Raw genomic sequence first — 27,676 nt, 5'->3', positions numbered from 1 at the left:
TGACACAAAGTAAAAAAGGTTTATTTACAAAACATTGTCAAACTTTATCCATTTTACAAAAATTATTTCCTTAAGTTTAGTATTGGAAAATTGTGAATGTGGGTTTTGTAATGTGAACAGCAAACCAAAAGAAAAATCAAAAAAGCCTCCCACAATCAGCCCACAGTTGCCATGTACATTCTACAATATTTTACAAGTTCCACTGCCATTTGCAACAATGACCTGGGAACAGCAGTATTTTAACATTAAATATAACTGCACCAAGTCATTTGCTCAAAATGTCACAGAAGTCTTTGTGGATCGTACAGAATACAGAATCTAAAAAAATGACAGTGTTGAACTGCACACTTTAACTTTCATCCCAAACATTGAAAGTGCTTGAAATGACACTGTTTAAAAAGCTTTGCATCACTAAGCTGTACACCTGAAAAACAAGCTACAGAGCCCAGTCTCAGTTTTACTCCAGCTGGTGACAGTCCAGCAGGTTCACTGAATGCAGGTACACTGGCCAGTCTTTTACAAAAACATCTATTACCTAATATCCTCATATTTGTGTTGGAAATCTTGGGTAAAAAGACAGATTGAAAAAAATATTGGGTTGGATTTTTTTTTTTTTTTTGTTGCAAAACACAGACTTGTACATAATGGGGGATTTAAAAGGCGTAGCGTGTGCGGATGTCTTCCAGTTTCTTAGACACTTCTGGTGGTGTTCGGTCCAGTTCCTCAGCAACACTTTTCTGCTTATGGGGATCCATAGAGTTAAACTGCTCACAGAGGTCTCCATCAATCACATTCTGTGGAAAGAAAAACGAGACAAATGGGTCACAATCTAGTTTTACTTTCTCTTTTATTACCAAAGGCAATAAGGTGTGTGTGTGTGTGTGTGTGTGTGAAACACTAATGTACTTTGGCCACAAATGTCTAGAAACCTAGCCATATCAAAATAATAATATATATAAATATTTATATCCTCCTCACCATCCCATATAATAGCAAACTTACTGCTACCTACAATTTTGTCCTGGCTGTATTTTTTGGGTTGCCACAGCAGATCATTCTGGTCTGCATACCCGATTTAGCACTTTTATGCCAGATGATGTTCCTTATGCAACCTTACCTATTTTTTATTTGGACTTGGGACAGGCACTAAGAGCACACTGACAATTGCACCTCCCAATGCCTGTAGATGCTCGACTGGTTGGTAGCACAGCTGAGATTTAAACCCTGGATCTCAGCGAAAGTGGACTAGTGACACCACTGGATAGCAATTGGCACTAAAACCACAATAAAAGGTGTATAAATAAAATAAATCTTGTTTCTATTAAATGTATTTTAAAATCTTAAGGTCACCAAGAAACTCACCAAGTCAATACCTAATTAGCGTCATTAACATGCTTTAAGGGTACAAAAAGTGGGCTCTCTGAATCTTAATTTACACATGTCAGTAATTTATAGAAGCCAAACATTTAAAAATACTACAACCTAACGTATACTTTAGAATCCTCAGGGACATGACTTGTTTACAATGGTCAGGAGTACTAATGAGTGGGCTTTAGACTGGGTTTTTTATTATTTGTACTTGAATACTTTTGTTTCAAGTTAAGAGGTGTTTTTTTATACTTCATTAAGGACAGATGTTCACACAGCTGTATAGTTACATTGAGTAAAAACGGTGTAATTATGTAACAATGCAATGTTTTTTTGTTTTTTTTATGAGTAGCAATACAGACCCCCCCAACACTTATTTACAGTCATAAAGAGCATATTAGGCTCCAGGAAAACACTTTAGATTCCAGACTAATGTTTAGTTTACTTTTAACATTTAACGTTAAAGCGCTCTATGTACTGATTTTATTAGTGGTATACTTGTGGTCATGAACATACACAGTTACTTAGTTTTACTGGCTTACCAACTATCAATTAATTTAATCACAAAAACCTGCTTCTTTAGAATGAGCTTGAGCTACACAGCTGCCAAACAAGTTTCAAAATGATTGTATTTTGCTGCTTTGTATTTGCATTTAAATTTTACAGTGGGAACGTGGGTGGTGCTGCGATAAAATGATGCTAAACCACTACATCTGGGGTCTCGGGTTTGAACTTCCAGCTGTGCTATACCTAGACATGACTGGCTATATCTTGTGTATATCTTACAGACAATGGAATGGCATCCTGTCCGGGGTGTATTGCTGCTTCGAGGAAAACCACACACATCGAGTCTAATGAGGATAAAGCCGTGGTTAAATAAGAAAATAAAAACTGTGCAACTTTATATATTTTTTCTTTATGCATATGTTACTTTTTAGCACGCCCAATTACCTGATTGCGTCATTCTTCCTCTCTACTAATGCCGACCCCCACTCTGATTTGAGGAGAACAAAGCTAACCCACGCCCCCTCCGACACGTGGGCATCAGCCGTATGCATTTTATCACCCACGCTAGGCGAGTGCACATATGCGACTCAGCCTCGTGTATGGCGACACACACCCTGATCCGCACTCTTTCCCCGCCTCTGCGCAGGCGCCATCAATCAGCCGGCAGAGGTCGTAGTGCATCAGTTACGAGGAGTCCATATCCGGCTTAATATCCCACCCCTATATTAACAACAGGCCAATCGTTGTTCATGTGGCCGCTCAGCCCAGCCGGACGGCAGAGCTGAGATTCGACACGATGTATCGGAGATCCCAGCTCTGGTGTGCTAGCGTGTGTTTTTACGGCTGCGCCACCCGAGCGGCCGTGAAACTTTAATTATAAACTGAACTGGTTTATTTATCTGTGGAAGTCTTTTACTTCACAATGTTTAAAATACATCTCGACAAACACACTTCTCTCCAGCTGATTAGACATAAGCAACACTTGTGTAACAGTTTTAAGAAGCGTAAACGTTATGGTTGGCTAGGTTGCCAACTTTACAAGTGAGTAGAATAAGGTGATTTAGATAAGTGTATGGTGTTTAGCTCTCTTTTAACATTTAAATGTAATCACTCAAATCTTTCTTTAAACGGTGTTTTAAATTTAAAAGCATTTAAAATTAGATAAAGAACGGCTCCTGTTAATGGCATGTTCCCAGCATTGTTTCCATTAGCAGCACCACAGAGGTACCAGCTACTCGGAACAGTCTGATTAAACCCGACTGCCAGCAAGTTTGATGATGCTGCATGGAGTCATCTTTTTAGCATTCAACCACAACATGCTAAACAACTCAGACATTGTATAGCCTTTAAAGTTTACTCAGTAATTTAAAAAATGCATCACTGTGGGTTAAAGAGACTTGCGAAACACTTAATGATGAATGTCTGGAAATGTGATTTTGTGGCATGTATACCAACCTTAACGGGAAAATAATAGGAACGGAAGCTGAGATGATCTCTGCCACACAGTGGAGGGAACTCGGAGCGCATGTGCATCTCCAAGTGCTGGAAAAAGTCATGGTCCTGAAGGGACAAGAAGCAGATGTGTTTATTCAATGCATTTCAGCGTATGTCTTATAGCAACATCATTAAAATGAAAAACAGTACTGTCAAGACAGAAAGCAAAACATATACATTAAAGTGGATGTTTGTAAGGGCTGGCTGCAACTACAACGAGAATCTGATGAAATGAATTTCACCATGTCTGCACCGCTTCTTGTTTTTTTTTTTCCCAGATGAAGAAAGTGAAGCAAAAGCAGCTCACTGAAATTTCTGGTCATTTTGTTTGGCCACATTGAGTCAAGCACAATGGCACCAAATGTGCCTTCACCCAATGGCTTTATTTAGTTGTCAAGTAGAAAACAGCTATACCTCATGGGAGGTGAAAGGCACGAGGATGCCGATGCCCCCCGACAGAGTTGTATAAACCAAAGACTCCGAGCCTCCAGGGATGAGCGTAGTCTTTTGCAGGGACAGAACGGTTTCTCCAATGTGGTAGTTGACAATTATTTCTGCCTGGAACATAAACAAAGGAGCAAATTAAGAACATGCAGTCAAAATGCCACTAGATTCTTTAGAGACATTGTAGTATAATTGTTAGATAGTTGTTAGTGTATTCAATAAACAATACTGGTTAAAAAAGCAAGAGGATTCAATGGGAAACCACAAATACTTTGCAGTTATTTTAAAATGTACTATTGAATGTATAGCGTCACTGTTCCATACCGCCACCCCACCCGCACAAAAGCTTCTACTAAATCAAGTCTCCCTGTTAGAAAAGCAAGTTACAAGCCAACTCTGCAAGGTCTTAAAACATGCTTACTGCATTCGCTAACATTTTACACCACAAACTGGAAATGTTTATTTGTGGTTTCCTGATGTGTTTGTGGTTCCTTGAGCTGGTGAATTTTTTGTGTAATGTCTAAATTTTTTGACTAGATCAATGGTATAAGGTATGTTTGAGCACTGCACATAAGATGGACATTTACATTTTTGGCATTTAGCAGATGCCTTTATCCAAAGCGACTTGCAGTAGTGTGACAGTATACAGTCTGAGCAATTAAGGGCCTTGCTCAAGGGCCTAACAGCAGCAATATGTCAGGGGTGGGGCTTGAACCAGCAACCTTTTGAATACTAGTCCAGTACTTTAACCGCTAAGCTACAACTGCCCAGTTTAAGACAAGTTTAAGAATAACACAACAAAAAAGTAGGATTAGGAAAAGTCCATAAAGTGTTTTATTTCATTTTGTTTAAGAAGCTGCAGTTTTGTATGTGTTACAAAATCATGCGGAGTTTTCTTGACTGTATAGAAATACCACGCAGTAGTCTGTAATTACTGCGCTCATATAAAGACATGGTCGATAAACTAGATTTAGAAAATGGTTTCAGCAAGTACAAGTTCAAACTTTTGGCCCTTAATGTTTAAATCTTTATTATTTTATGCCTGTTTGTCAACAAGTCCATACAAGTCCCTGTGATTGAGCCAATACCAACCCACTCTCTCTCCTCCAACTTGATTACACACACTCCTGGCATGTCTCTAAATTCCCATTAAGTCATAGGGAAGCACAATGGGGATTTCCCTGGTGTCCAGCAAAGCACTTTCAGGGTCTTGATTAGATCATAATTATGTCTGGCATAAGGATAAAATGTGGTTCTGGGGTCTACAGACCACAGCATAGACCCAAGCTAACTGTTCAGCAGGGCAGGTTGTTTGGGTGTGTGCTAAACCGACCACAACAGATGCTAGACACAAACACTGATGCAAAACAGACATAGAAGGGTGGCTGAGTTTGGAGGAAAGCTGTTTAATGCAGTTTTCCCAGGCCTTGCGAAACGAGCATAGGTTTGGCAGAGTCAAGTACCTTTTGAGATGCGCCGTTGAGCAGGCCTCTGTCCCACAACGCTTTGTTCCCTGTGGGGTCCTCATCCACATCATCACTGGTGTTTGGTGGTAGACGTACCTAGGGGAATTTTGTGATGTGCAATGTTAAATGTTAAAGAAAGAAAGAAAGAAAATGAAAAACAAACATTTAGAGGCATAACAAGAACTCACAATGCTGATATTTCCAAACTTGTCAGCAGCAGCCATGGTTTCGTAGTCGAGCAGGCAGGCAGTGGTGACCCATCGCGGGCTTGTGTCATCGGCGAAGATGATAAGCTGGTTTTCATTGCGCTTGTAGCGGACCCAGAACAAACTCTCTTGGATGTCTGATACAACCACTCGCTGGCCGATGGTGTAAATTCCAGTCACCAGATTAGGAACATGCTTAAAAAAAAAATAACCAAAGAAATCTCTTATTACAACTTGTTAACCTGCTTGAACTTGTTTGCCATTGGCAGCATCACACGTATATATTTGTAACTGTTATAGAATATAAATCTTTCACCCGATACTTACTGTAGAAATACTTAGATTAATGTTGGATTATTTGAGCTACACTGTATTGAACTCACTCTTAAGCATTTCTACACTTCAAAAAGTATTTTAAAAAGCTATGAATGTCTTTATCAAAGTAAGGGGCAGAGTAATCTAGAAGTGTAATACTTCAGGCTTAGTATGGTAGGAGGATATCACTCAAGTCAGTGTTGCTATAATATAGTTACATAAACATCATTTAATTCAAGACAGTTCAGCATTTGAAGTGCATATTGTCAACAAAGTCAGAAAGTAATAACATGTTATTTACTTATTTTAAAGTTATTTGCAGAACTACTAAAACCAGTAAAGCAAACAGATGCGGCTGTTACCTGACAAAAATTGCTGACAGGTATCACTATCCAATAAAATAATTTGCATATTTTTTTATATCAACACTGGGGCATGAGGCTAAATAATCTATTACACACTTATAGACATGTTACATGACAAAAATTTAACTGTTGTTTATTTATGCATGTGTGCTTTTCTAATAAACACTCCACTAATCCAGAGTCTATCCAAAATAAAAACGGCTTACCTTGTTTTCACACTTGCGGAGGAGTTTCTTTTTACCCAGGTCGTAGATACGCAGCAGTTTGCCCACTCCCACCAGCACTCTGCCTTGGAAGGGAGCGATGGCAAGGGGCACATCCTCTACTGGGGTCTGCCAGTACGAAACATAAAATTGAGCTCATTTGGTGTACTTGAATCAACAGTAATGACTCAATTACTATCTAGGTTTTGGAAAGTTCCCTGATAAGAACACAGACCCAAATACAAAGGCTTCTTTCATACAACAGAAACTAACCTCTGACCTCATGCAAGTTTTGTCTAGAATGTAATGATGATCTAACATTGCAGTGGGTAAACATATGTGGGGATTCTACTCCTAAAAATGCAAGGTCATAAAGGAGAGAGCAAATGGCAAAGTCATGCAGTGGAATTTCCGGACACCCCCCCCACTCACCTTGTGAACAAACTCCAGCTTGTCACCCTCACTGACGAGGCGATAGGTGTAAATGTAACCCCCGCCCACAGATCGTGGGTTAAGGATCATGTCTCTGGCAACACCCACCAACAAGTACCAGTCATCACCCCCATTGGCAAAGCGACAGACCGCCACACTGTCGAGGAAACAGGTTTCAAAACATTAGTAGAGTTCATAGGCATTTCTTCACTACACTGGGCCAAACAAGGCATTATTTTTAATCATTTTAAGCAAAACTTGACAACAGTAAGAGGAAAAACAACTTTTACGATGTGCAGCAATAACCTGATAAAACACACAAAGATAATGGATAAGTAACTCGCTCGTACGCTACTCTTCACAGTTTTGGTACAACACAACAAATATGCCTCTTTACTGTCCGGAACAAACTTCCAGGACCTCACCTAAAGGCAGCCTCGTTCTGCTCCAACTGAACCAGATCCAGCGTGCTTCCCTGGATGGGGCTGATCAGACGTACCAGTGATGCCCACTGTCCCGAGCCAGCTTTGGGGGCACCAAAGATGGCTTCTGGTAGGTTTTCATTTAAAAAGCCTGCTGCCATTTCTGCAGCCAGCTCCCTTTCATCCTCTCCTGCAGCCTCCACCATTTCCTACAGATGAAAACGAAATTACCTTTTAAAAAGATCTGAATGCCATGCCATCATCGAAGGCTCTATTTATGGTAGCCACAAAGTAACTTTATAAAAGTTCATATAAAAGATAACAGACATGAGTTTATTAAGCACTTTGTTTTATTCACCATGCTGAGGATAAGGTATTAACTCGGCTAACTACCTCTGCCATCTGCTGCTTGCGCTGAGCTTTGGTGGCTTCTGTGTAGGCATTGTGGTCGGTTTCGATCAGGATTAGGTTATTGGTCTCTGGGTGAATGACAAACTTGCGTGGCGTGTACTGCAGAGGAAAGGCCACCTGGTTGAAGACAGCCCCCAGTTTCTCCAGAGCCAAAATCCTGTCAGAGGAGAGGGAAAGCAAACGGGAAAGAACGTTTGATCAAATACTTGTATTTCACCAGCATTCACTTAATGCATGCCTTGTTTCAGTATAAACAATCCTCTCATTAACTACATGTTGAATATAGTGAACTGAGATGTGACCGGTACAACGCAAACTGAAAGCAAAAGCATGAAGCATTACGGTGAACCACAGCCACTGTTAATCTTTAACACTGCTAAATGACAAGAGCACTCTTATACTCAGGCTAATACTGCATGGTTAGTAAACTCTTACACAGCCTAACATATTTCAAGTCTGTTCATGTTCTCTAATCCATGTCACATATGTCCCATAGATAGAAGACCTGACAATGACCAAACATGAATGCTACAGGCCCTGACTAGCTACCAAACAACGAACAAACAAAAAAAAAACCAAACACTGGAATGCGTGTCCCTGATGTAGAAAAGTTAAGCTATGATAACCAACAGCTTCCTGCCTACAGAGAAGCATGACTGTTTAATCATTAACAAGCTAAAACACCTCTTTGAGATAATCATTTTCACCATAGGACTCAGTAGTATGAGACAGCTACAGTATGTATTTAACATGATTGCATTTATTCAACACCAACATAATGAGACTTAAAAGGAAATCTGGAAAGTTCTTAACACAGTATAATAAAATAGACTGTACTTAGGGCTGCAACTATCGATTATTTTTGTAATCGAGTATTCTATCGATTATTCCAGCGATTAATCGAGTAATCGGATAAGAAATACTTTTGCTTTAACAAAGAGCAAAAACAAATACATATTAGATTAAATAAGACATGTTTCTTAAACCAAACTGTACATTTGTATTCCTTGCATACAGGACAGTTTAACATTTTGTAAATGCAAAAATAAATAAATCAAAAATAAATCAATTTACTTTTAAAATGTAAACAGGCAACCTGAAACATCAGGTCATCAAGTCATAAATAATAATAAACAAAAATACATGAACATAAGCCTGTAATTTGTTCAACTTTCAAAACTCAAAGTTTCAGCTACAGCTCACGCAGAACATAAAGCTTTAATATTTTGTTGGGAGATTTTGTGGTGTTTGTAGGGGGATAAAAATCTGTCAGGATTGTGTCTCTAGATGAGGTAGATCTGGTGTGTGTGTGTGTGTGTGTGTGTATGTGTATGTGTGTGTTTGCCTAAATCTTCATAAAAGCCTGTGGTGGTTGAAACGAAGTGAAGTCAGTAAACATGAGTAAAGTAAACACAACGTTCTCGGCTGCGTCCTAAACCGATACGTTCAGTTCGCAGGAGCGGCGAACGTGTCCAAATACGTAGTGTTCATTAAACTGTCCGCAAAAAGAACCCGGATTAAGTCCTGTTAAGTTCTGTTTATGTTTAAGATATTTGGGACGCAGCCCTCAGATTCTTCACGTCACCTGCACACAGCGTTAAACACGCTGCGCAAAAGTGAAAGTCGTCCGTGTAAAACACCGTGAGCTGTATATGGTTGTGCGTATTAAACGATTCCTCGATGCAAAAAATTTGAATCGATGATTTTTAGTAATCGATTGACTCGAGTTACTCGAGGAATCGTTTCAGCCCTAACTGTATTGTTCAATTGTGTTATCTAGGTGGTCTTGATGTTAACTGTTTACATCAGTAATATATAATAGTAGTATACTGATGAAGACAACCTTTTTTACTGTTCCGTTTGATCAAATTAAGCCAAAATATGCATATACAGTGTATCACAAAAGTGAGTACACCCCTCACATTTCTGCAGATATTTAAGTATATCTTTTCATGGGACAACACTGACAAAACGACACTTTGACACAATGAAAAGTAGTCTGTGTGCAGCTTATATAACAGTGTAAATTTATTCTTCCCTCAAAATAACTCAATATACAGCCATTAATGTCTAAACCACCGGCAACAAAAGTGAGTACACCCCTAAGAGACTACACCCCTAAATGTCCAAATTGAGCACTGCTTGTCATTTTCCCTCCAAAATGTCATGTGATTTGTTAGTGTTACTAGGTCTCAGGTGTGCATAGGGAGCAGGTGTGTTCAGTTTAGTAGTACAGCTCTCACACTCTCTCATACTGGTCACTGAAAGTTCCAACATGGCACCTCATGGCAAAGAACTCTCTGAGGATCTTAAAAGACGAATTGTTGCGCTACATGAAGATGGCCAAGGCTACAAGAAGATTGCCAACACCCTGAAACTGAGCTGCAGCACAGTGGCCAAGATCATCCAGCGTTTTAAAAGAGCAGGGTCCACTCAGAACAGACCTCGCGTTGGTCGTCCAAAGAAGCTGAGTGCACGTGCTCAGCGTCACATCCAACTGCTGTCTTTGAAAGATAGGCGCAGGAGTGCTGTCAGCATTGCTGCAGAGATTGAAAAGGTGGGGGGTCAGCCTGTCAGTGCTCAGACCATACGCCGCACACTACATCAAATTGGTCTGCATGGCTGTCACCCCAGAAGGAAGCCTCTTCTGAAGTCTCTACACAAGAAAGCCCGCAAACAGTTTGCTGAAGACATGTCAACAAAGGACATGGATTACTGGAACCATGTCCTATGGTCTGATGAGACCAAGATTAATTTGTTTGGTTCAGATGGTCTCAAGCATGTGTGGCGGCAATCAGGTGAGGAGTACAAAGATAAGTGTGTCATGCCTACAGTCAAGCATGGTGGTGGGAATGCCATGGTCTGGGGCTGCATGGGTGCAGCAGGTGTTGGGGAGTTACATTTCATTGAGGGACACATGAACTCCAATATGTACTGTGAAATACTGAAGCAGAGCATGATCCCCTCCCTCCGGAAACTGGGTCACAGGGCAGTGTTCCAGCATGATAATGACCCCAAACACACCTCTAAGACGACCACTGCTTTATTGAAGAGGCTGAGGGTAAAGGTGATTGACTGGCCAAGCATGTCTCCAGACCTAAACCCAATAGAACATCTTTGGGGCATCCTCAAGCGGAAGGTGGAGGAGCGCAAAGTCTTGAATATCCGCCAGCTCCGAGATGTCGTCATGGAGGAGTGGAAAAGCATTCCAGTGGCAACCTGTGAAGCTCTGGTAAACTCCATGCCCAGGAGAGTTAAGGCAGTTCTGGGAAATAATGGTGGCCACACAAAATATTGACACTTCAGGAACTTTCACTAAGGGGTGTACTCACTTTTGTTGCCGGTGGTTTAGACATTAATGGCTGTATATTGAGTTATTTTGAGGGAAGAATAAATTTACACTGTTATATAAGCTGCACACAGACTACTTTTCATTGTGTCAAAGTGTCATTTTGTCAGTGTTGTCCCATGAAAAGATATACTTAAATATCTGCAGAAATGTGAGGGGTGTACTCACTTTTGTGATACACTGTAGCAAACTGAATATTTGCTTATAAACCTTTGGTAGGTCTTGATACTGATCAGTCACTTCTGGTAGCAATCAACAAGCGTTTAAAACCACACTGGTTTGATCCTTAACCAATTTAGTTTGGCAAAGGTCAATAATTTGTTGCTTTTTTCGTCAGGGACTTTCTACAACAGCCCACAGGGTTGAGCTCAGGACTTTACGAAAGCCCTTTATGAAATTTAATATTATCCTGACAGAACCATTTAAAACAATTTGACATGCATTTTGGGTCATCATCCAACTAACGCACATCATGAGAAGGATTTAATGCTCTTTCTAGTGTCTTAAGGCTGTGGGTAAAAAGTTGGAGGCAACATTAAGCAATTTGTAAACTTCTCAAGTTTTGACAAGCAGCTTGTGAAAAATAAATGTGAGCGCTGTTGTCGTCAGGTTTGAATTATTTTTTTAGGTGCATCATTATGTTTTATAGCTTGTTTTATTATTCCTGGCTTTATACTACTATGTTTATTGTTTTAAGGAGGCATCACATCACTTTCACTTTAAAATCCGTAACTGGAGTTACTTTGTCATTGAAACTCAAGCAAATCACACAGATGCCAAATATCTAGAAGATCATTTAACAGCTAAGAATCATGCCAGCATGTCATGTAAATGTTTGTGCTGTATTAGAAATTGAAGTCAAGTCTAAGTCTACATATCAATGAAGATAGTTTAACAGCACAATATCAGACATACTCCGAAGTGAGGCAATAAGATTGGTCTGATTGTTGCTTTTACCTCAGTGTGTTGGTAGAAATGGCCACAATGCCTTCAGGACACTGCTCCGAGGCAAAGCCTGAAGCATACTCGAGCGTTTCGTAGGATAGCGGCGTCAGATGGAACCGAGACTGATACGAATAGCTCAGCCACGACCGACTAGACATGGCCAACACCTAAAGAAGTCAAAAACCATGATAAAATCAGCACAGCGGTCCTGGCAAACAAGGTACACAAAACAGGAACAGGAAGGTGACAAAGGTCAACACTTACAGCCTCCTGAGCCTGCATCCGCACCCTGAAGAGCTTGACTGGACGTGAGCCCAGATAGCGTGTGCGAGTGTCTGATAGGTCTCCAGTCACTGGGTCCAGCACAGTACGCAGTAACACACCGTTCTGATGGACAGAAGTACCAGAAGACGTTTAATACCAAGCCAAAACACCACAGAAGAGCAATGACAAAAACCAAAGCTACAGGTGAAGACGGAGTAAAACAGCGAATGTATGTTACCTGCAGGCCGATGTTGAGATAGAGGAAGCCTATGGTGCCTTTTTCTCCTAGTTCATCCTGTTTCTCCACACCTCCCATCTCCACTATGCAGAGAGACTCTGGCTGTGCAGGCAGTGCTTGCATACTGAGTGGCTGCAGACAATCCTGTATTCCGGACAGACAAGTGAGAGAATAAGCATGTATGCATACCTTTAAAAAAACTTCAATTTTAGTATTTAAAGCTGCTGCTATTTGAGAAGGATCAACCTTAATTAATGTTACATTTTGAGTTATGAATCCTGAAAGGCCCCTGTGAGGCCCTTAATCCCAATTAAAACAAGATCATCAGACAGCCTACAAAGGCATGCATTATTTCTAAGTAGTTATTCTAACAATTAATAGTGAACTGTTGTGATACTGATGTGTCTACAACCATTTAATCATAACCAAAGCAGTCTAGCAAATATAAAGGAGGTTTGAGGTTGGACAGATGCATACCGAAGGGTCTAAGGAGATGATTCGCACGGTGTTGTCCACTAATCCCACAGCCAAGAAACGGGAGCGCTGTTCACCTGGAGGAACATTTGCGAGGCTCATACACACCACGTCTGCAGACATCTCCTTCCTCTCTGTGTACTCGTTCAGTTGGCCTGACTGCAAAGAGGAAGAGAGGCCAGCTCTGTCAGTTTGTTTTTTCCATTTTATTAGAAAAATCTTCATCCGAATAAAATACAAAATACCAAGTACAAAAAGTATGAACTATCATGATCGCATGAATTAAAAACAAGATAAATTACAAAAGTGTCTGAGGAGAGGAAACACAGCAGCACTGCTGCCCTTATGCTGCTGATGTAATCTTCAAATGATACCACCTACTATTAAAAATCTTAATATTGTGGTATGATTCAGCAAATTAGTCATAAGTCAGCCAGGCGTTTGCTTCCTAAAATAATTCTGCTACTATTTCCTTTGCTAGAGCCTACCACCCACAGTTTTGTCACATTTTTCTGAAGTGTCACTTAATACTGATGACCTTCCATTACTCCTTATGCTCCAAAAAATTTACTGCAGCTTGAAAACCTGGCCAGGCATTTGCAAAACAAAACTGAAACATGCCTAGACCGTTAACCATGCTAGTCAGGAAATCCTGTTTCCACTGAAATATAGAAAGAAAGTGAAACCAAAAGTTAAAAAGCATACTGGGTCCATCTCGAAGTACACAAGCTCTCCTCCAGTCAAAGCAATGACCACTTGTCGCTGATTAACTGCACAGCGAACGATGGTTTTCTTTCCAGGGGTCTTCCACTCGTTGACACGTTTATCTGCACGGATATGACGGATGCCATCTGGATAGACCTGGAAAGACAATATTTTTAGTTCTGGGAAAGCACAGTCTGAATAGGTTGCATGTATAGCAACTACTAGAACATCAGATTGCACCAGGCAGCTGACTAAATCTAAAGAGAAACACTGACTGCTGATTTTGATCATTATTCTTAAATGAATCAGGAGCATGCTCATGAAATAGAACTGGACTAAGCTTAGGGTCTGTCTGAAAACCTAGTGACCTGCCTTGCTGCCTACCTAGGCAGCTGCATAAGTAGAGACGATTCTAATACGACATTGAACTTATAAGGCAGATTATTTAAAAACACCACTTAGACAGCAATTACGTCACCACAGATTTCACTTACTAAGCTAAAACAGGCCATACAAACCAATGGGCTGAGACAGCACAACCTGCTGGCATGCCTGCCAACATCTCCCTCTGTTTACCAAAAATGGTTAAATTGTCACTGACAAGCCCAAATTTGCAAATAAACTACTCTCGTCCACCGCAAAGGAAGAATCAGAAGCTCCCTTGTTATTCAGTCAGTTTATAGCTTTGAATTAAGGCACCTTAGTAGGCAGCATTTTAAGGTATCTCAGAATTTAGACAGCCTTCTTCTCGGGAGTGTGCATAGGATGACGTAAAATGCCGTCTATGTAGAGCTCACAAGGTTTTCAGACAGACCCCTAGTGTTTGTTTTAATGGTACTGGTGACCTAAATTTAAAATTGTCTAGTGTTTACAATTAACTCTGATTAAATAAAGCACTACTAAATATGAAAGAATTCATAAAAAATGTAAAAGCAGACAGTGGTCCTAATAAAAATGAATGCCAATTGTACATGTTATCCAAAATAATCCAGTTTCTTAATCCAGGCCCTTAGTCAATACAGCTATTCTAAAGTCACTATTAAATTGTGCATTTACGTCAAGATCTTACTGCAGGGGATGGAAAACATAACCAATGTTAAGAAAAGTAAGTTACTAGGGTGGGGTTAAGGCTCTGTTTGAACATGTGAACAGATGCAGTGAAATATGCTGTTTCTTTTTTAGCCAAATCCAAACTGAAGGCAGCTTTTTACAGCAGTGTGAAAGAAGGCCGAAATGCAGTAATGGGTCATCTCGCAGTACTTGCCTGCACCAGAGCATCTTCCCCCAGCAGAGAGCAGGACAAGGTCGGGGTAGTACCCAAGAACCCAGAATCCGTCACTTCCTCCACAGTTTCTCCGATTGACAGCACCAGTGTGGCATTAACGAAGGACACAATAATGTAGGCGTCAAACTCATCTGCAAATGGAGGACGGATGTTGGTCAAGTTGTTGCACAGAAAGAAGGAAACTGTACGTACACATGAACTGCTTTTAATAGTGATAGCCATGATGCATTACACTTGCATCTGCTGAAGTGTGAAATGCTGACAAACAAACACGTCTGCCTACACAACACATTCAACTCAAGGGCAAGCGTTGACCTTTAACTCAAACGATAAAAGCTGAAATGCTGTCTGAGAATTAGATGCTTTGTTCTTGATCACCAGGCCCCAGCAGTTTGGGTGCTTAAGTTCAGAGTAAGAATGAAGAATAAATAGTTTGATCACATGATTTTGAGGAATCCCACCTGGCACAGAAGGAAATAATAAGGAAAACACCACACAGCTCATCCATACTTGTCGAACAAAAACAAGTACTGCTTGTCTAAATCCCACACCCTCTGAATAGTTAAGCATGTGAGAGCAGGTCTAAAGGCATCTCATCTGAAGGAGTCTAAAGAATAAAAAAAAAAACTAGTTCCCTCATAAGCCTGCCATTTTTATGCACAAAGCCAAAAATGAGAATGTTCAGCCTAACTATTGTTCCCCTAGTCAAAAGGGTCAGACCTGAACCTTGTTCCAGAGAAATACAACAGGATGTATGAAATGTAAAGCTACTCCTATGTTGGAAATTATATGCAAGCCCAAACTAAGACAGACAGAAATCTGACATTCAGAGTTATCAACTCCTAAATCTACTGGAGTGCTTTACAATTATTATATTAGTTTACAATAATAAGACATCTGCTCTCAGGAGATTCATACCTTCCACATGCCTTCTTACAGTCCACACAGCATTCGGGTTACCAGGAAGTTCAGACACAGCCATCTCTGAGACCTGTTAGTGCGAGCACACATTTTCTTAGATCAAGTATACATAACTCTCCACAGACATTTTTCAAATCCAGTCTAATAACATAATAATAAGTAATTTCTTTTAACTGATAACCAGTAGTCACTAGTCTGTGAAACAAAGACCTATCAAACAATTCTGTGTTTAATGTATTAAACACTGTAACGTAGAAAAAAACGGCAGTAACACAACTATACACACAAATCATAATGAAGAGGGAAGCATTACCATTTGAGGCATTTAGCAGATGCCTTTATCCAAAGCGACATACAATTGTGACCATACTATATAGCTCAGGGGTCCAACAGTGGCAACCTGGCAGTGGTTGGACTTGAACCAGCAACTGTCTGATCTCTAGCCAAGTACCTTAACCACTGAGCTACACAGCCCACATGAAGTCAGTATATTAAAGCTCTTCCCGAAAGGATCATGAGCAAAGAATTACCTTCATATTGTATGATGCAACATATTCACTTATTTTAGCACAGCGTAGTATGATGCAAAATACCTACATTACAAAAACATTACTCACAGATACGCATGTGCTGAGTTTAAAGGCATGTGAGGAGTAGCCTAGCGTTTAAGCCTAGCGTACTGGACTAGTAATCAGAAGGTCACTGGTTCAAGCCCCACCAATGTCAGGTTGCTGCTGTTGGGCCCTTGAGCAAGGCCTTTAAACCTCAATTGTTCAGACTGCATACTGTCCCAGTTCTGTAAGTCGCTTTGGAAAAAAGTGTCTGCTAAATGCCAAAAACGTAATGTAAATGTAAAATGCATTAAATCTCCATATTGAAACAAAACAGCTTCCGTTTGTTCATGTTTAATAGTCCTGTGTGTGATTTGAATAGTATAACTTAGGGCTGGGCGATATGGATCAAAAATTATATCTCGATATTTTTTTCTGAATGGCGATATACGATATATATCTCGATATTTTTTTATCCCATAAGGTAATAACAAAAAGACACTTCTGAGACAAAGCTACATGTTCCAATTTTTTTACAGGTACTTTTATTAATATTTATGCTGGGGAAGCTTCACACAAGAATTATTTTTCCTTAAAAAAAAAAAAAAAGCTATTCTAAGAAAAAAAAAAAGTAGTTTTCTAAGGCATCTCCTGTCGTCTAATGTGAATCACAAATATATTGTCTGGCCCTTTAAGAATGTTAAGTGTACGATAGGGCGCAGGGAGCGAGTGTGTAGGGAAGATGTTGGAATGACACGGTTTCCGGCTGAGCTTGTGTGACATTAAAAGTAAAACCCCGTTAAAGTAAACCCCTCGTTAACCCCCCACCCCCCCATGTTTGGACTTTATACATTATTTTATGTATATGTCGCCACAACATTAACATTTACATTAATATTTTCTTTTACTGTATAGAACTCAGTTCTGTAATACAGGCAGAACTAATCGTACATGTTACTGTGTAACTATTACAACATTTAATGCATTTTAATCAGCGTTCTTCTTCTTGCACTTTATTATTATTTAACAGCTTTATTTGTTGTTTAATTGCTGTTTGCTCCTTGTTTACTGCAGAGTTAGTTCATGCAATTTAATAATGTTTGGTTGTTTATTGGCCGACAACAAGAAATACTATAATAGAAGATAAATAAATAAATGAGTCTCGGACGTCGGGCGATCATCCAGTATAAACTAACACGACCACGTACAACATCCAGTACAGAAATCCCCATAATGTTTGTATTTACAGATAGAGCAAATATCTATATATGCACATCACATATACAAACACACGAGTCAGAACAACAGGAGACGCACCGTTACGTTATTATTACTTTCTCAACACTTAATGTAAGTAAATACGTGCATGTCAGCGCGTGCATGCCCTTGTATTGGTTTTTAAAACGAATAACGACTCGTTTTCTTGTTTTTTAACTTTGGGATTTGAAGTGAAAACGAATGAAGGTACACGGAGCTGGAACCTTTTGTCTGGACTTGTTTTCGGCGTTCTCTACAGAATACATTATTCTGCTGCTCATCTGACACTTTGAATTCGAACCATCTCCAAATAATTCCAAAAAGAGTCATTATTATTCTTTTTAGTAAGCAGCTCCTCCTCGATAGCTTCTGTCATGTCTTTATCCGTCTCCATGCTATCGCTGCCTGCTGGAATTACTGGTGAAGCGGTGGGGAGGGGGGAGTTGTGTTCAGTGAGGGAGAGAGGCGGGGGGCAGGTGAACATGTGCAGAGACAAACTGGGAGAAGAGAAAGACGAACTGTCGGATCTAACTGGAACGCAACATTTATATCGATATATGCGATATTGTCTTATCTTATATCGCGTATGAAAATATATCGATATTTTATAAAATCTCGATATATCGCCCAGCCCTAGTATAACTGCATAAAAAAGTTCTTCTTTTTGGATGAAAATGATAGCTTCCAGACTCCTGAAAAGCTTTCACCCCACCGCCATAAAAACACTATATACAGTGTATCACAAAAGTGAGTACACCCCTCACATTTCTGCAAATATTTCATTATATCTTTTCATGGGACAACACTATAGACATGAAACTTGGATATAACTTAGAGTAGTCAGTGTACAACTTGTATAGCAGTGTAGATTTACTGTCTTCTGAAAATAACTCAACACACAGCCATTAATGTCTAAATGGCTGGCAACATAAGTGAGTACACCCCACAGTGAACATGTCCAAATTGTGCCCAAAGTGTCAATATTTTGTGTGACCACCATTATTATCCAGCACTGCCTTAACCCTCCTGGGCATGGAATTCACCAGAGCTGCACAGGTTGCTACTGGAATCCTCTTCCACTCCTCCATGATGACATCACGGAGCTGGTGGATGTTAGACACCTTGAACTCCTCCACCTTCCACTTGAGGATGCGCCACAGGTGCTCAATTGGGTTTAGTCCATCACCTTTACCTTCAGCTTCCTCAGCAAGGCAGTTGTCATCTTGGAGGTTGTGTTTGGGGTCGTTATCCTGTTGGAAAACTGCCATGAGGCCAAGTTTTCGAAGGGAGGGGATCATGCTCTGTTTCAGAATGTCACAGTACATGTTGGAATTCATGTTTCCCTCAATGAACTGCAGCTCCCCAGTGCCAGCAACACTCATGCAGCCCAAGACCATGATGCTACCACCACCATGCTTGACTGTAGGCAAGATACAGTTGTCTTGGTACTTCTCACCAGGGCGCCGCCACACATGCTGGACACCATCTGAGCCAAACAAGTTTATCTTGGTCTCGTCAGACCACAGGGCATTCCAGTAATCCATGTTCTTGGACTGCTTGTTTTCAGCAAACTGTTTGCGGGCTTTCTTGTGCGTCAGCTTCCTTCTGGGATGACGACCATGCAGACCGAGTTGATGCAGTGTGCGGCGTATGGTCTGAGCACTGACAGGCTGACCTCCCACGTCTTCAACCTCTGCAGCAATGCTGGCAGCACTCATGTGTCTATTTTTTAAAGCCAACCTCTGGATATGACGCCGAACACGTGGACTCAACTTCTTTGGTCGACCCTGACGAAGCCTGTTCCGAGTGGAACCTGTCCTGGAAAACCACTGTATGACCTTTGCCACCATGCTGTAGCTCAGTTTCAGGGTGTTAGCAATCTTCTTATAGCCCAGGCCATCTTTGTAGAGAGCAACAATTCTATTTCTTACATCCTCAGAGAGTTCTTTGCCATGAGGTGCCATGTTGAATATCCAGTGGCCAGTATGAGAGAATTGTACCCAAAACACCAAATTTAACAGCCCTGCTCCCCATTTACACCTGGGACCTTGACACATGACACCAGGGAGGGACAACGACACATTTGGGCACAATTTGGACATGTTCACTGTGGGGTGTACTCACTTATGTTGCCAGCTATTTAGACATTAATGGCTGTGTGTTGAGTTATTGTCAGAAGACAGTAAATCTACACTGCTATACAAGCTGTACACTGACTACTCTAAGTTATATCCAAGTTTCATGTCTATAGTGTTGTCCCATGAAAAGATATAATGAAATATTTGCAGAAATGTGAGGGGTGTACTCACTTTTGTGATACACTGTATATATATATATATATATATATATATATATATATATATATATATATATATACAGTATATGTCTGTGTGTACATACATGTACCATCAAGGAGATGCTCAAAAATTTCGTTGTGCACTGTGCAATGACAATAAAGGCATTCTATTCTATTCTATTCTAAATGTGTTTCAACATCTAGCAGGCACATGCACACAAAGGTTGGGTGAATTTTAAATCAATAACCTGAGCTACACTTCAAAGTAGAAATGAATTAAAATGTCGTTTTTTTAAACAATGACTGTTGATGGTTATCGATTAATCATTATGATCCCTAATTGGTACAAAAGTAACAACTAATCATGCAATGCACACACCTCCAGTCCATGTCTTAGAACCCGAAGGGTAGATCTGGGCCCTCTACCACATGCTACATACAACTGAGGAGTGTCTTCATTGGCCAGATCAGCAATCTACAAGAGGAAAAAAAACGGGAGGGAGAGACATAAGCAGGTTTTGAAGCCAACATGCATTTTACGGTTGCTTTTATTATTAGAACAGGAACAAAACAATTATTAAAACAATCTAATTAAAGGTTTCATTTTGTGGTTTGTTCTAGAACTAAAGTGAAAGCATTTGGTGTATTAAAATGTGCAGTGCTATAAAAAATTTCCCCTCTTCTTTTTTTTTTCATGTCTATTTCTGCATGTCATATGTTTCAGATAATCAAACTAATTTAAATATCAAAGAAAACCCAAGTAAGCACAAAACACTTTTTAGTGACAATTTCATTTAACTAAATCAACCAGGTAACCAAATTCAACTGACAATTGGGTTTAATTTCACAAGCCACATTCAGACGTTATTACTCCTGGATTAGCTGAATCTAAACAGCACCTTAAAGCATTTACAGAGCGACTTACAGAAGTGCTTCCATAGTAAACATTTCATTTCTCAAGTTTTAGTAAACAACAGTCGAAGAACACAAATCTGCTGAACCCTGTTAGAACCAAAGTGGTTGTTGTTTTTTTTTTTTTAATGGAAAAGAGTGTTAGTAAGTAAGTACAAGTCAGCCTAAGTGTTTAGTAAAAAGGTGGGTTTTTAATCGTTTTTTAAAGACAGCAAGAGACTCCACTTGGGTGCTAGAACAGAGAAGAGCCTTGATGCTTGTCTTCCTTTAGTCCTGGGTGGAGGCTCAAGTCGAGCGAGACTAGTGGCTCGGAGGTTGCAGAGGTTGTAAAGCAGGAAAGGATGTTTCAAAAAGCAGCACAATATAACATTTGAAAGAGTCAAAGATGCTAAGTAAAACAAAGTCATTGAAATCTATCAGTCTGGCTAGGGGCACAATGCCATTGCTAAAGCTCTGTCTTTTATTTTTCAAATATCTTGAATGATTTCACAGTAATAAACCTAAAGAAGATAAAGCATGGACGAGGAGACATGACCAGACTCATCTCAATATCTCTAATACACATCTCGTTTCTAATGAAAGCAGACTGCCAAAAAGTGTTACACAACAGACCAGCATCCTTTTATCACGGCGCATCTCAATGCAAGCATAGCATTCATGCTAAAAGGGTGCCTTTTTAGCTTCACAAGACCAAACTACATCTACTTTTAAGCAAACTATAGTTCAAATCTTGAATAACTGAACAGTATGTACAGTATACAGTTCTGTTGTAATTTAGTTGAATTGTAACATCATGCTGTATACTTAAGTTACACACATGACCGGACAGGCAGATACAAGTTATATAATTCAACAGTTCAAGTTCAGTGTTAAACACTGCCATGGGCAATTCTGTATCTTCAATTCACCTAACTTACATGTCTTTGGATTGTAGGAGGAAACTTGACCTACCGGAAGAAACCCACACATACACAGGGAGAACATGCAAACTCCAAACAGAAAGGCCAAGTGCTTCTCCTAAAACTAAGCTGTTCAGCATTACTCCTCAGACATAGTCAATCATGTCTGCATAGATGCAGACTAGCTGGTATTTAATTAGTAAAATAAAATACTAGAAAATGTACACAACATGCGCACACAGCACTACTAACCTGGCAAGACATGATCGGGGAGAGGTTTTCCTGTTCATCCACAAGCACCAGATTTTTAAGTGGTCGTGGCTGAAAGAAAAAGGTGTCGCCTTCCTCCAGAGGCATGGCAGAGGAGAATTCTGGTTCTTCGTCGTCATCACCCAAGTGAGCTATCTGATAAAGGTAACTAAAACACAGAAATCAAGTGCTATAGATACGTGTAGTTGATTGTGTCAAATGAATAAAAAATGTTCAAGCTCTATTCAGTAACAGTGAGAAAAACCCACATGTATAGCTAAAGTAGAAAACTCAACCACATAATTAAGGAATTAAGGGCTGGGGGTAACGCGGCCATCAACCTGTGTACATCACGAGCAATATAAATTTCTTCTTCCTCTACATTTAGCAGGGTATATATACAACTTGAAATTTTGCATGTGATGTTAGTATGCAGGCAAATCATTACCCAACTGTTTACAGAAACAATTACATGTGTACGCTGTTAAATATGCATGTGCAATTGATTGCTATACAGAAAACGGCTAGGGTACCAAATAGATCACTAGCAATAACACTTATCTGATATCAGTTATTTGATTAAAAAGGTAGCATATGGCCTTGCTACTGCAATGTGTATATTGACTATGTACAAAGAAAAGAGAAGAAAAGAAAACTTACTGATTTCCAAACTCGGAGGAGACAAACAGGAAGCCAGTTTTCAACACGCACATTGCAGTGGCCACCGGAATGGTGTCAAAATATTTCATCCGGATCTCTGTGACCTAGGAAAAGCCACATTCAGTGTATATGAAACATATATTCAGCACACCTTTAGATCTTAAGCAACTAACAACTTTACTTCACACAATAAAAGCATTGAAGGTTAACAGTCATGTTCAGCAGCACAACAATGTCAACTTGGCGGTGGTGGGTTTTGAAGCAGTCACCTTAAGTTAACCTTGAGTTAACAGTGTCCTCCCCAGCCACACAGCCAGCCATCATTTAACTTTTAAGTTACAACTACAGCATTAATAACGCTATTTGTATTTATACTTTATATGAAACTAGGATTAGGTCATTGACAACAGCTCTTACCATTTCCTCGTCTGTTTCCAGGGTGACCTTGAAGATGTCGCCCTGTTCTGTCTGGGCGAGGAAGAAAAACATCGACTTGGTTTTGTGTGTGGCAGAGCAGACGAAGATCATGCCCCTCTCTGGATCATCCAGGTCATTCTAGTTTGTGAGAAAAAGAAGAGAGACAAGGTTTAGCTCACTCTCACTGCTACATATTTCTTTCTAGACATACTGAAGAAAAACAACCACTTTTACCACTTAATTATACTGTATATTTGTGTATCCGTAACTACTTATTATGTAATTATAAAACACTGAGATCAGAAAGGCTTAGTTGTCTCCAGAAATCGTCAGAGAAGAGACATGAAAACCTCATCATTTCAGTCCACGAGAAGCTAACTGGTATATGGTTTTAATTCTGAAACGTCACCTTTGATGCATAACCAACACACTTACCCTCCTGCGCGGAATTGGGCATCGGATATCCGGTTGGTCCCCGAAGTTCTTGTAAGTGATGTAGTTCTCCGAGCAAATGAGCACACCGCTGGGTCCATCCGAGCCACCTGGTACTGTTTGATAAGAGGACAAAGCATTATGTAACTATTCGCTTAAATTCAGAACACAAGCTAATGACAAACAATTCAACAAATGTATTTCCCTTTGACATGGAAAAGCTGAGATCAGATATTAACATACTCTTCAGAAGAACTCAGAGAAGAGACATGAAAATGCTCATCATTTGTACAAGTCAGCCTCATAAGTTAAAATGTGCTATTATACTGATTTGAAGTACCTGTGATGAGAAAATTGCCATGCTCCTCCAGAGCCTCGCTGTACTTGCGCACCACATGGTTGAGTCCCAGGTCCAACTCATAGAAAGTCAGAGTCTGCTGCGTGTTGGCTGCTGCCTCCCCCGTGGGGTCGTTATCTGCCTCCTGTTAAACATTAAAGAGCAAGTCTTACTAAGAGAAATGACCAGTTTTTCAACAAGACTGAAGTTTAGCACACAAGCAGTGATCAGATTTTTTTTTACATTCTCTCCAGTGGAGTCAGAGAAGAGACATGAAAAAGTTCATCATTTGAATAGTGCATAGCATAAATGTAACTGAGTCACACTGCACATGACAATTCCCCAAATGTGACTCATTTGAAAATACAAATAAACAAAAGACTGAATTCTTACCTCATAATCCATTTCAAGGCAGGCAAACATGGGGTTCTCGAAGCCTACATCTACTCCCACAACATGGTAGACGAGTGTGTTGGCTTTGTGTGCTTCCAAGGGGGAGGAGATGGTTAGGCGGGCAGCAGCATCTCTGTTCAGGATGTACACCAACTTCTGCTTCTCAATGGCACCTGTGTGGACAGAATTCCACAGGTTATCGAGTCATACTGGACTCTACCACAAAAAAACAACCTGTTTTACCAGTTAAAAATATCTAATTGTACAGTACTGAGATCAGAAAGGCTTATTTGTCTCCATAAATGATCAGAGAAGAGACATGAAAACCTCATCATTTCACAGTACACAAGGAGCTAATTGGTTTCTGGTTTTAATTCTGAAACTTCACTTTTAATGAAAACCCCCAACACATTTACCTTCCTGTGTGGAATTGGGCTAATTAACAAATCATGGCCATTAGTTGGTTAGGTCAAAGCATGTAAACTATATTAGGTTGACTATCACAAAGATCAAGAAAAAAAAAAAACATTTTACCAATCATAACAGCTCTGCCTTTGGGATCTACTGCCAAGAACTGCCCAGGAACGATGCGCCGACAACCACTCTTGCCAAAAGTCTCCTGGTGCACCTTTTCAAACATGTTCTTGGAGGGGTGGTACTCCAAAATAACAATACGACCTGAATCACTGCCCACCACAATGTAGTCTTCAGAGAGAAAACAGACAAAATACCACATTAACAAGACACAACTAACGAGCATAATGCTGATTCCCCTAAATCCCACAATAAACAGTTCATAAATGGGACCAGCTTTTAGTTTTAGTTCTGACAACCTCACCTTTTGTTCCACCAGTCAGCCTGAACGCCATTAATGAACGGACAACGCCGAACACCTCCATGGTGAGCAACGTGTGGACCTTGCCCGTGTTGGCATCAGGACGCAGCAGCTCCAAAATCTTCCCACGAGAGACAACAATCTCCTGCTGCTTTGTACCTACAGCAACCAATACACAGTTCAACATTGAGACCAAATACAATTTAGTCTAGTACTGTCAAATTAACACAGCAAACTGTAATAATACCAAAGGTGCAACTTTTACCCAAAGCCAATTGTTTGTTTTATTAGGATTTTAACGTCATGTTTTACACTCTAAGGTGACAGGAACGGTAGTTATTCGTCACACAAGATTCATCAGTTCACAAGGTTATATCGAACACAGTCACGGACAATTTAGTGTCTCCAATTCACCCCACCTGCATGTATTTGGACTGTGGGAGGAAACCGGAGCACCCGGAGGAAACCCACGCAGACACGGGGAGAACGTGTATCCCAAGACCTTCTTGCTGTGAGGCGACAGTGCTGCCCCCAAAGCCAATTACATTTGTGACTGTACACAATCCAAGCAATTGAGAGTTAAGGACCTGCATTCGTAATTCAAATGCAAATACGGATTGGTGCACATTGGTGAACATGTTATCATTTGAAGACTGCAAGTCTAAATGCTGGACAGGTACATTAGAGGTAAACATGAGCACAGTACAGAAGTCAAAGGAATACCTGAGAAGTTGCCATGGATGGCATGGCTGATGCCAGTGGCACGCTGCAAGGTCAGGTTGTACAGAAACATGATGGATGTCTCTGGACCCTAAGCCTTGAGTGGAAGAAGCCGATTCTGTGCCTGAAACAAGAAGAAAAAAAAAACACTTTTACAGCATGCAATAAAAACAAATGTCTTTGTTAACAACAAAGAAGAATGAGGAGCATTTTGGTCATCACAGTGCTTGCAATATAAGCTACAAACTATTCAAGCTTATACATAAAATAAATAAAAATAAAATAAACAACTTGTTTTACCAGATAAGAATATAGTATATTAGTTTTTCTTTGTTTTTTATAAATATTATCTAAATGTAAAGTACTGAGATCAGAAAGGCTTATTTGTCTCCATAAATGATCAGAGAAGAGACATGAAAACCTCATCATTTCACAGTACACAAGGAGCTAACTGGTTTCTGGTTTTAATTCTGAAACTTCACCTTTAATGAAAACCCCCCAACACACCCTACTGTGTAAAATTGGGCTAATTAACAAATCATGGCTCACTCATTCCATTTAAGGTTTGTCTCCCACCATTAGTTGGTTTGTTAGTTGGTCAAAACATGATTCAAGTCTCTTACAAATCAGAGAGAAACACCACATTAAACAGATGATTACTGTTTACCACAGTGTTGCAGCTCAGGAGTCCATACAGCAATGAAATTATCAAATGTTATGATTAATACGTATTAATCAATTGTTTGTTCTAGATTAGTCATTATTATTAAGTGCAGTCAAGTTGATTCCGACTTCTGGTGATCATATGGGTACTGATTGGCTTGGATCTTTAGGTTTCTTAAAGTAATCAGTAAATATGTACGAAAAATCAAGAATATACGATGGATCGCTTGCAGGCTAAGCTAAAATCACCAAATTAGCAGCAATGTGGCTAATTATGTAGCTAAAACGTGTTTTATTTATTAATTTAACTTTGCATGTTTTAAATGTGTTGGCTAGAGCAACAAACAAGCTCTCAATGGGCTTACAAAGCAATATGAACTTTTAAGCTTTCAGGTCAGCTAGCTAAACTATGTACTTCAGCAGCTTTAAAGAGACCGGCTTTTAGTTAACTGTAGGTCAGCGGATAAACTTAAATAGAGAAAATAACACCTCAAACCACTTAATAAACTGCGTATAAAGCATGAAAACCAGGATTTGGATATCTATTTAAAAACAAAGTGACTTTCCAGAGCAAGCAGCTAGCTACCCGTTAGCCATTCATTCATAGCTAGCCTGTGTACATAAAGTAGCAGTCCAATTATATTTAGTTATTGTGTATTTCTGAGCTCAATTTATAGTTAATCACATTCTTCATGTATGTTTGTACTTTATATAGATAATTTACCGATACAGTTATCAGGATGTTGCAGATTTAAACTGGATGAGAAATCTAATCACGATATTCACCTCACACCGCCACGGCTTAGCAGACGCTTCTCAAACGATGCGGGTCCGCGCGCTTCACGGTCGCGCGCGCCAAGCTGTCCTGCTACTGCCTGACTCAAAATTTCTTCCTAAACAAAAGCAACTGTATGATCTGTATCAATAGCATGTGTAAAATACATTACGTATATAATATTTGTTTAACAACACCTATTTTATGTATAAACTATTAATTAGAACATTTAAGATATTAAAGTTTGTAATCAATCGTTTCGGAAAAAAATATTTAGTGTTTCAAAGGGCTTGAAACACCGGGCAATAGCGACACCTGCTGATCAAACGTGTAACTGCAAGGATAAAACCCTAAACCACGAACTATTCACTACTTGAAAGTCGTTTGCAAATGTCTTCATTAAAAATAGAATAGAATGCCTTTATTTGTCATATATACATATACAGGTGTACAGAACAACGCCCCT

General features: G+C 39.8%; 1 protein-coding gene and 2 non-coding genes across 4 annotated transcripts; all 3 read right to left on the bottom strand.

Annotated features, from left to right (window-relative positions):
- On the bottom strand, positions 1 to 27,263 carry sf3b3 (splicing factor 3b, subunit 3). 2 transcript variants are annotated; one of them, XM_063004160.1, is made up of 27 exons: positions 27,222 to 27,263; positions 25,776 to 25,896; positions 25,056 to 25,211; positions 24,752 to 24,922; positions 24,218 to 24,390; positions 23,828 to 23,969; positions 23,491 to 23,603; positions 23,056 to 23,193; positions 22,639 to 22,742; positions 21,982 to 22,147; positions 20,298 to 20,393; positions 15,812 to 15,884; positions 14,873 to 15,024; positions 13,609 to 13,764; positions 12,907 to 13,062; positions 12,430 to 12,573; positions 12,192 to 12,314; positions 11,940 to 12,094; positions 7,616 to 7,790; positions 7,226 to 7,431; positions 6,801 to 6,957; positions 6,372 to 6,497; positions 5,468 to 5,680; positions 5,277 to 5,375; positions 3,784 to 3,927; positions 3,331 to 3,435; positions 1 to 794 (listed from the first exon to the last, which is right to left on the bottom strand). In XM_063004160.1, the coding sequence occupies exons 2-27, from the start codon at positions 25,843 to 25,845 to the stop codon at positions 654 to 656; spliced, it is 3,654 nt and encodes a 1,217-aa protein (XP_062860230.1). In that variant the 5' UTR covers positions 25,846 to 25,896; positions 27,222 to 27,263; the 3' UTR covers positions 1 to 653. The 2 variants fall into 2 exon arrangements, with proteins under 2 accessions (XP_062860230.1, XP_062860229.1); XM_063004159.1 differs by having other exon boundaries at positions 27,160 to 27,242.
- On the bottom strand, positions 24,486 to 24,561 carry LOC134323727 (small nucleolar RNA SNORD111). The gene has a single exon (XR_010014107.1). It is a non-coding gene; the product is annotated as a small nucleolar RNA SNORD111 (small nucleolar RNA).
- On the bottom strand, positions 26,135 to 26,210 carry LOC134323726 (small nucleolar RNA SNORD111). Its single transcript, XR_010014106.1, has one exon. It is a non-coding gene; the product is annotated as a small nucleolar RNA SNORD111 (small nucleolar RNA).
- Positions 27,264 to 27,676: the final 413 nt, after the last annotated feature.

The sequence above is a fragment of the Trichomycterus rosablanca genome, chromosome 11 (genome assembly GCF_030014385.1).
Source record: "Trichomycterus rosablanca isolate fTriRos1 chromosome 11, fTriRos1.hap1, whole genome shotgun sequence".
NCBI lineage: Eukaryota > Metazoa > Chordata > Actinopteri > Siluriformes > Trichomycteridae > Trichomycterus > Trichomycterus rosablanca.
The sequence above is the reverse complement of the archived record's forward strand: the minus strand, read 5'-3'. Positions and strand labels throughout refer to the sequence as shown.

Excerpts from the sequence above, each read along its gene's own strand:
- sf3b3 (XM_063004160.1), bottom strand. The coding sequence starts at position 25,845 with ATGTTTCTGTACAACCTGACCTTGCAGCGTGCCACTGGCATCAGCCAT. Across the intron at positions 12,095-12,191 it reads GGATGCAGGCTCAGGAGGCT|GTGTTGGCCATGTCTAGTCG; the intron begins GTAAGTGTTGAC and ends TGACTTCTTTAG. Across the intron at positions 6,498-6,800 it reads AGCTGGAGTTTGTTCACAAG|ACCCCAGTAGAGGATGTGCC; the intron begins GTGAGTGGGGGG and ends TCGTACTGGCAG.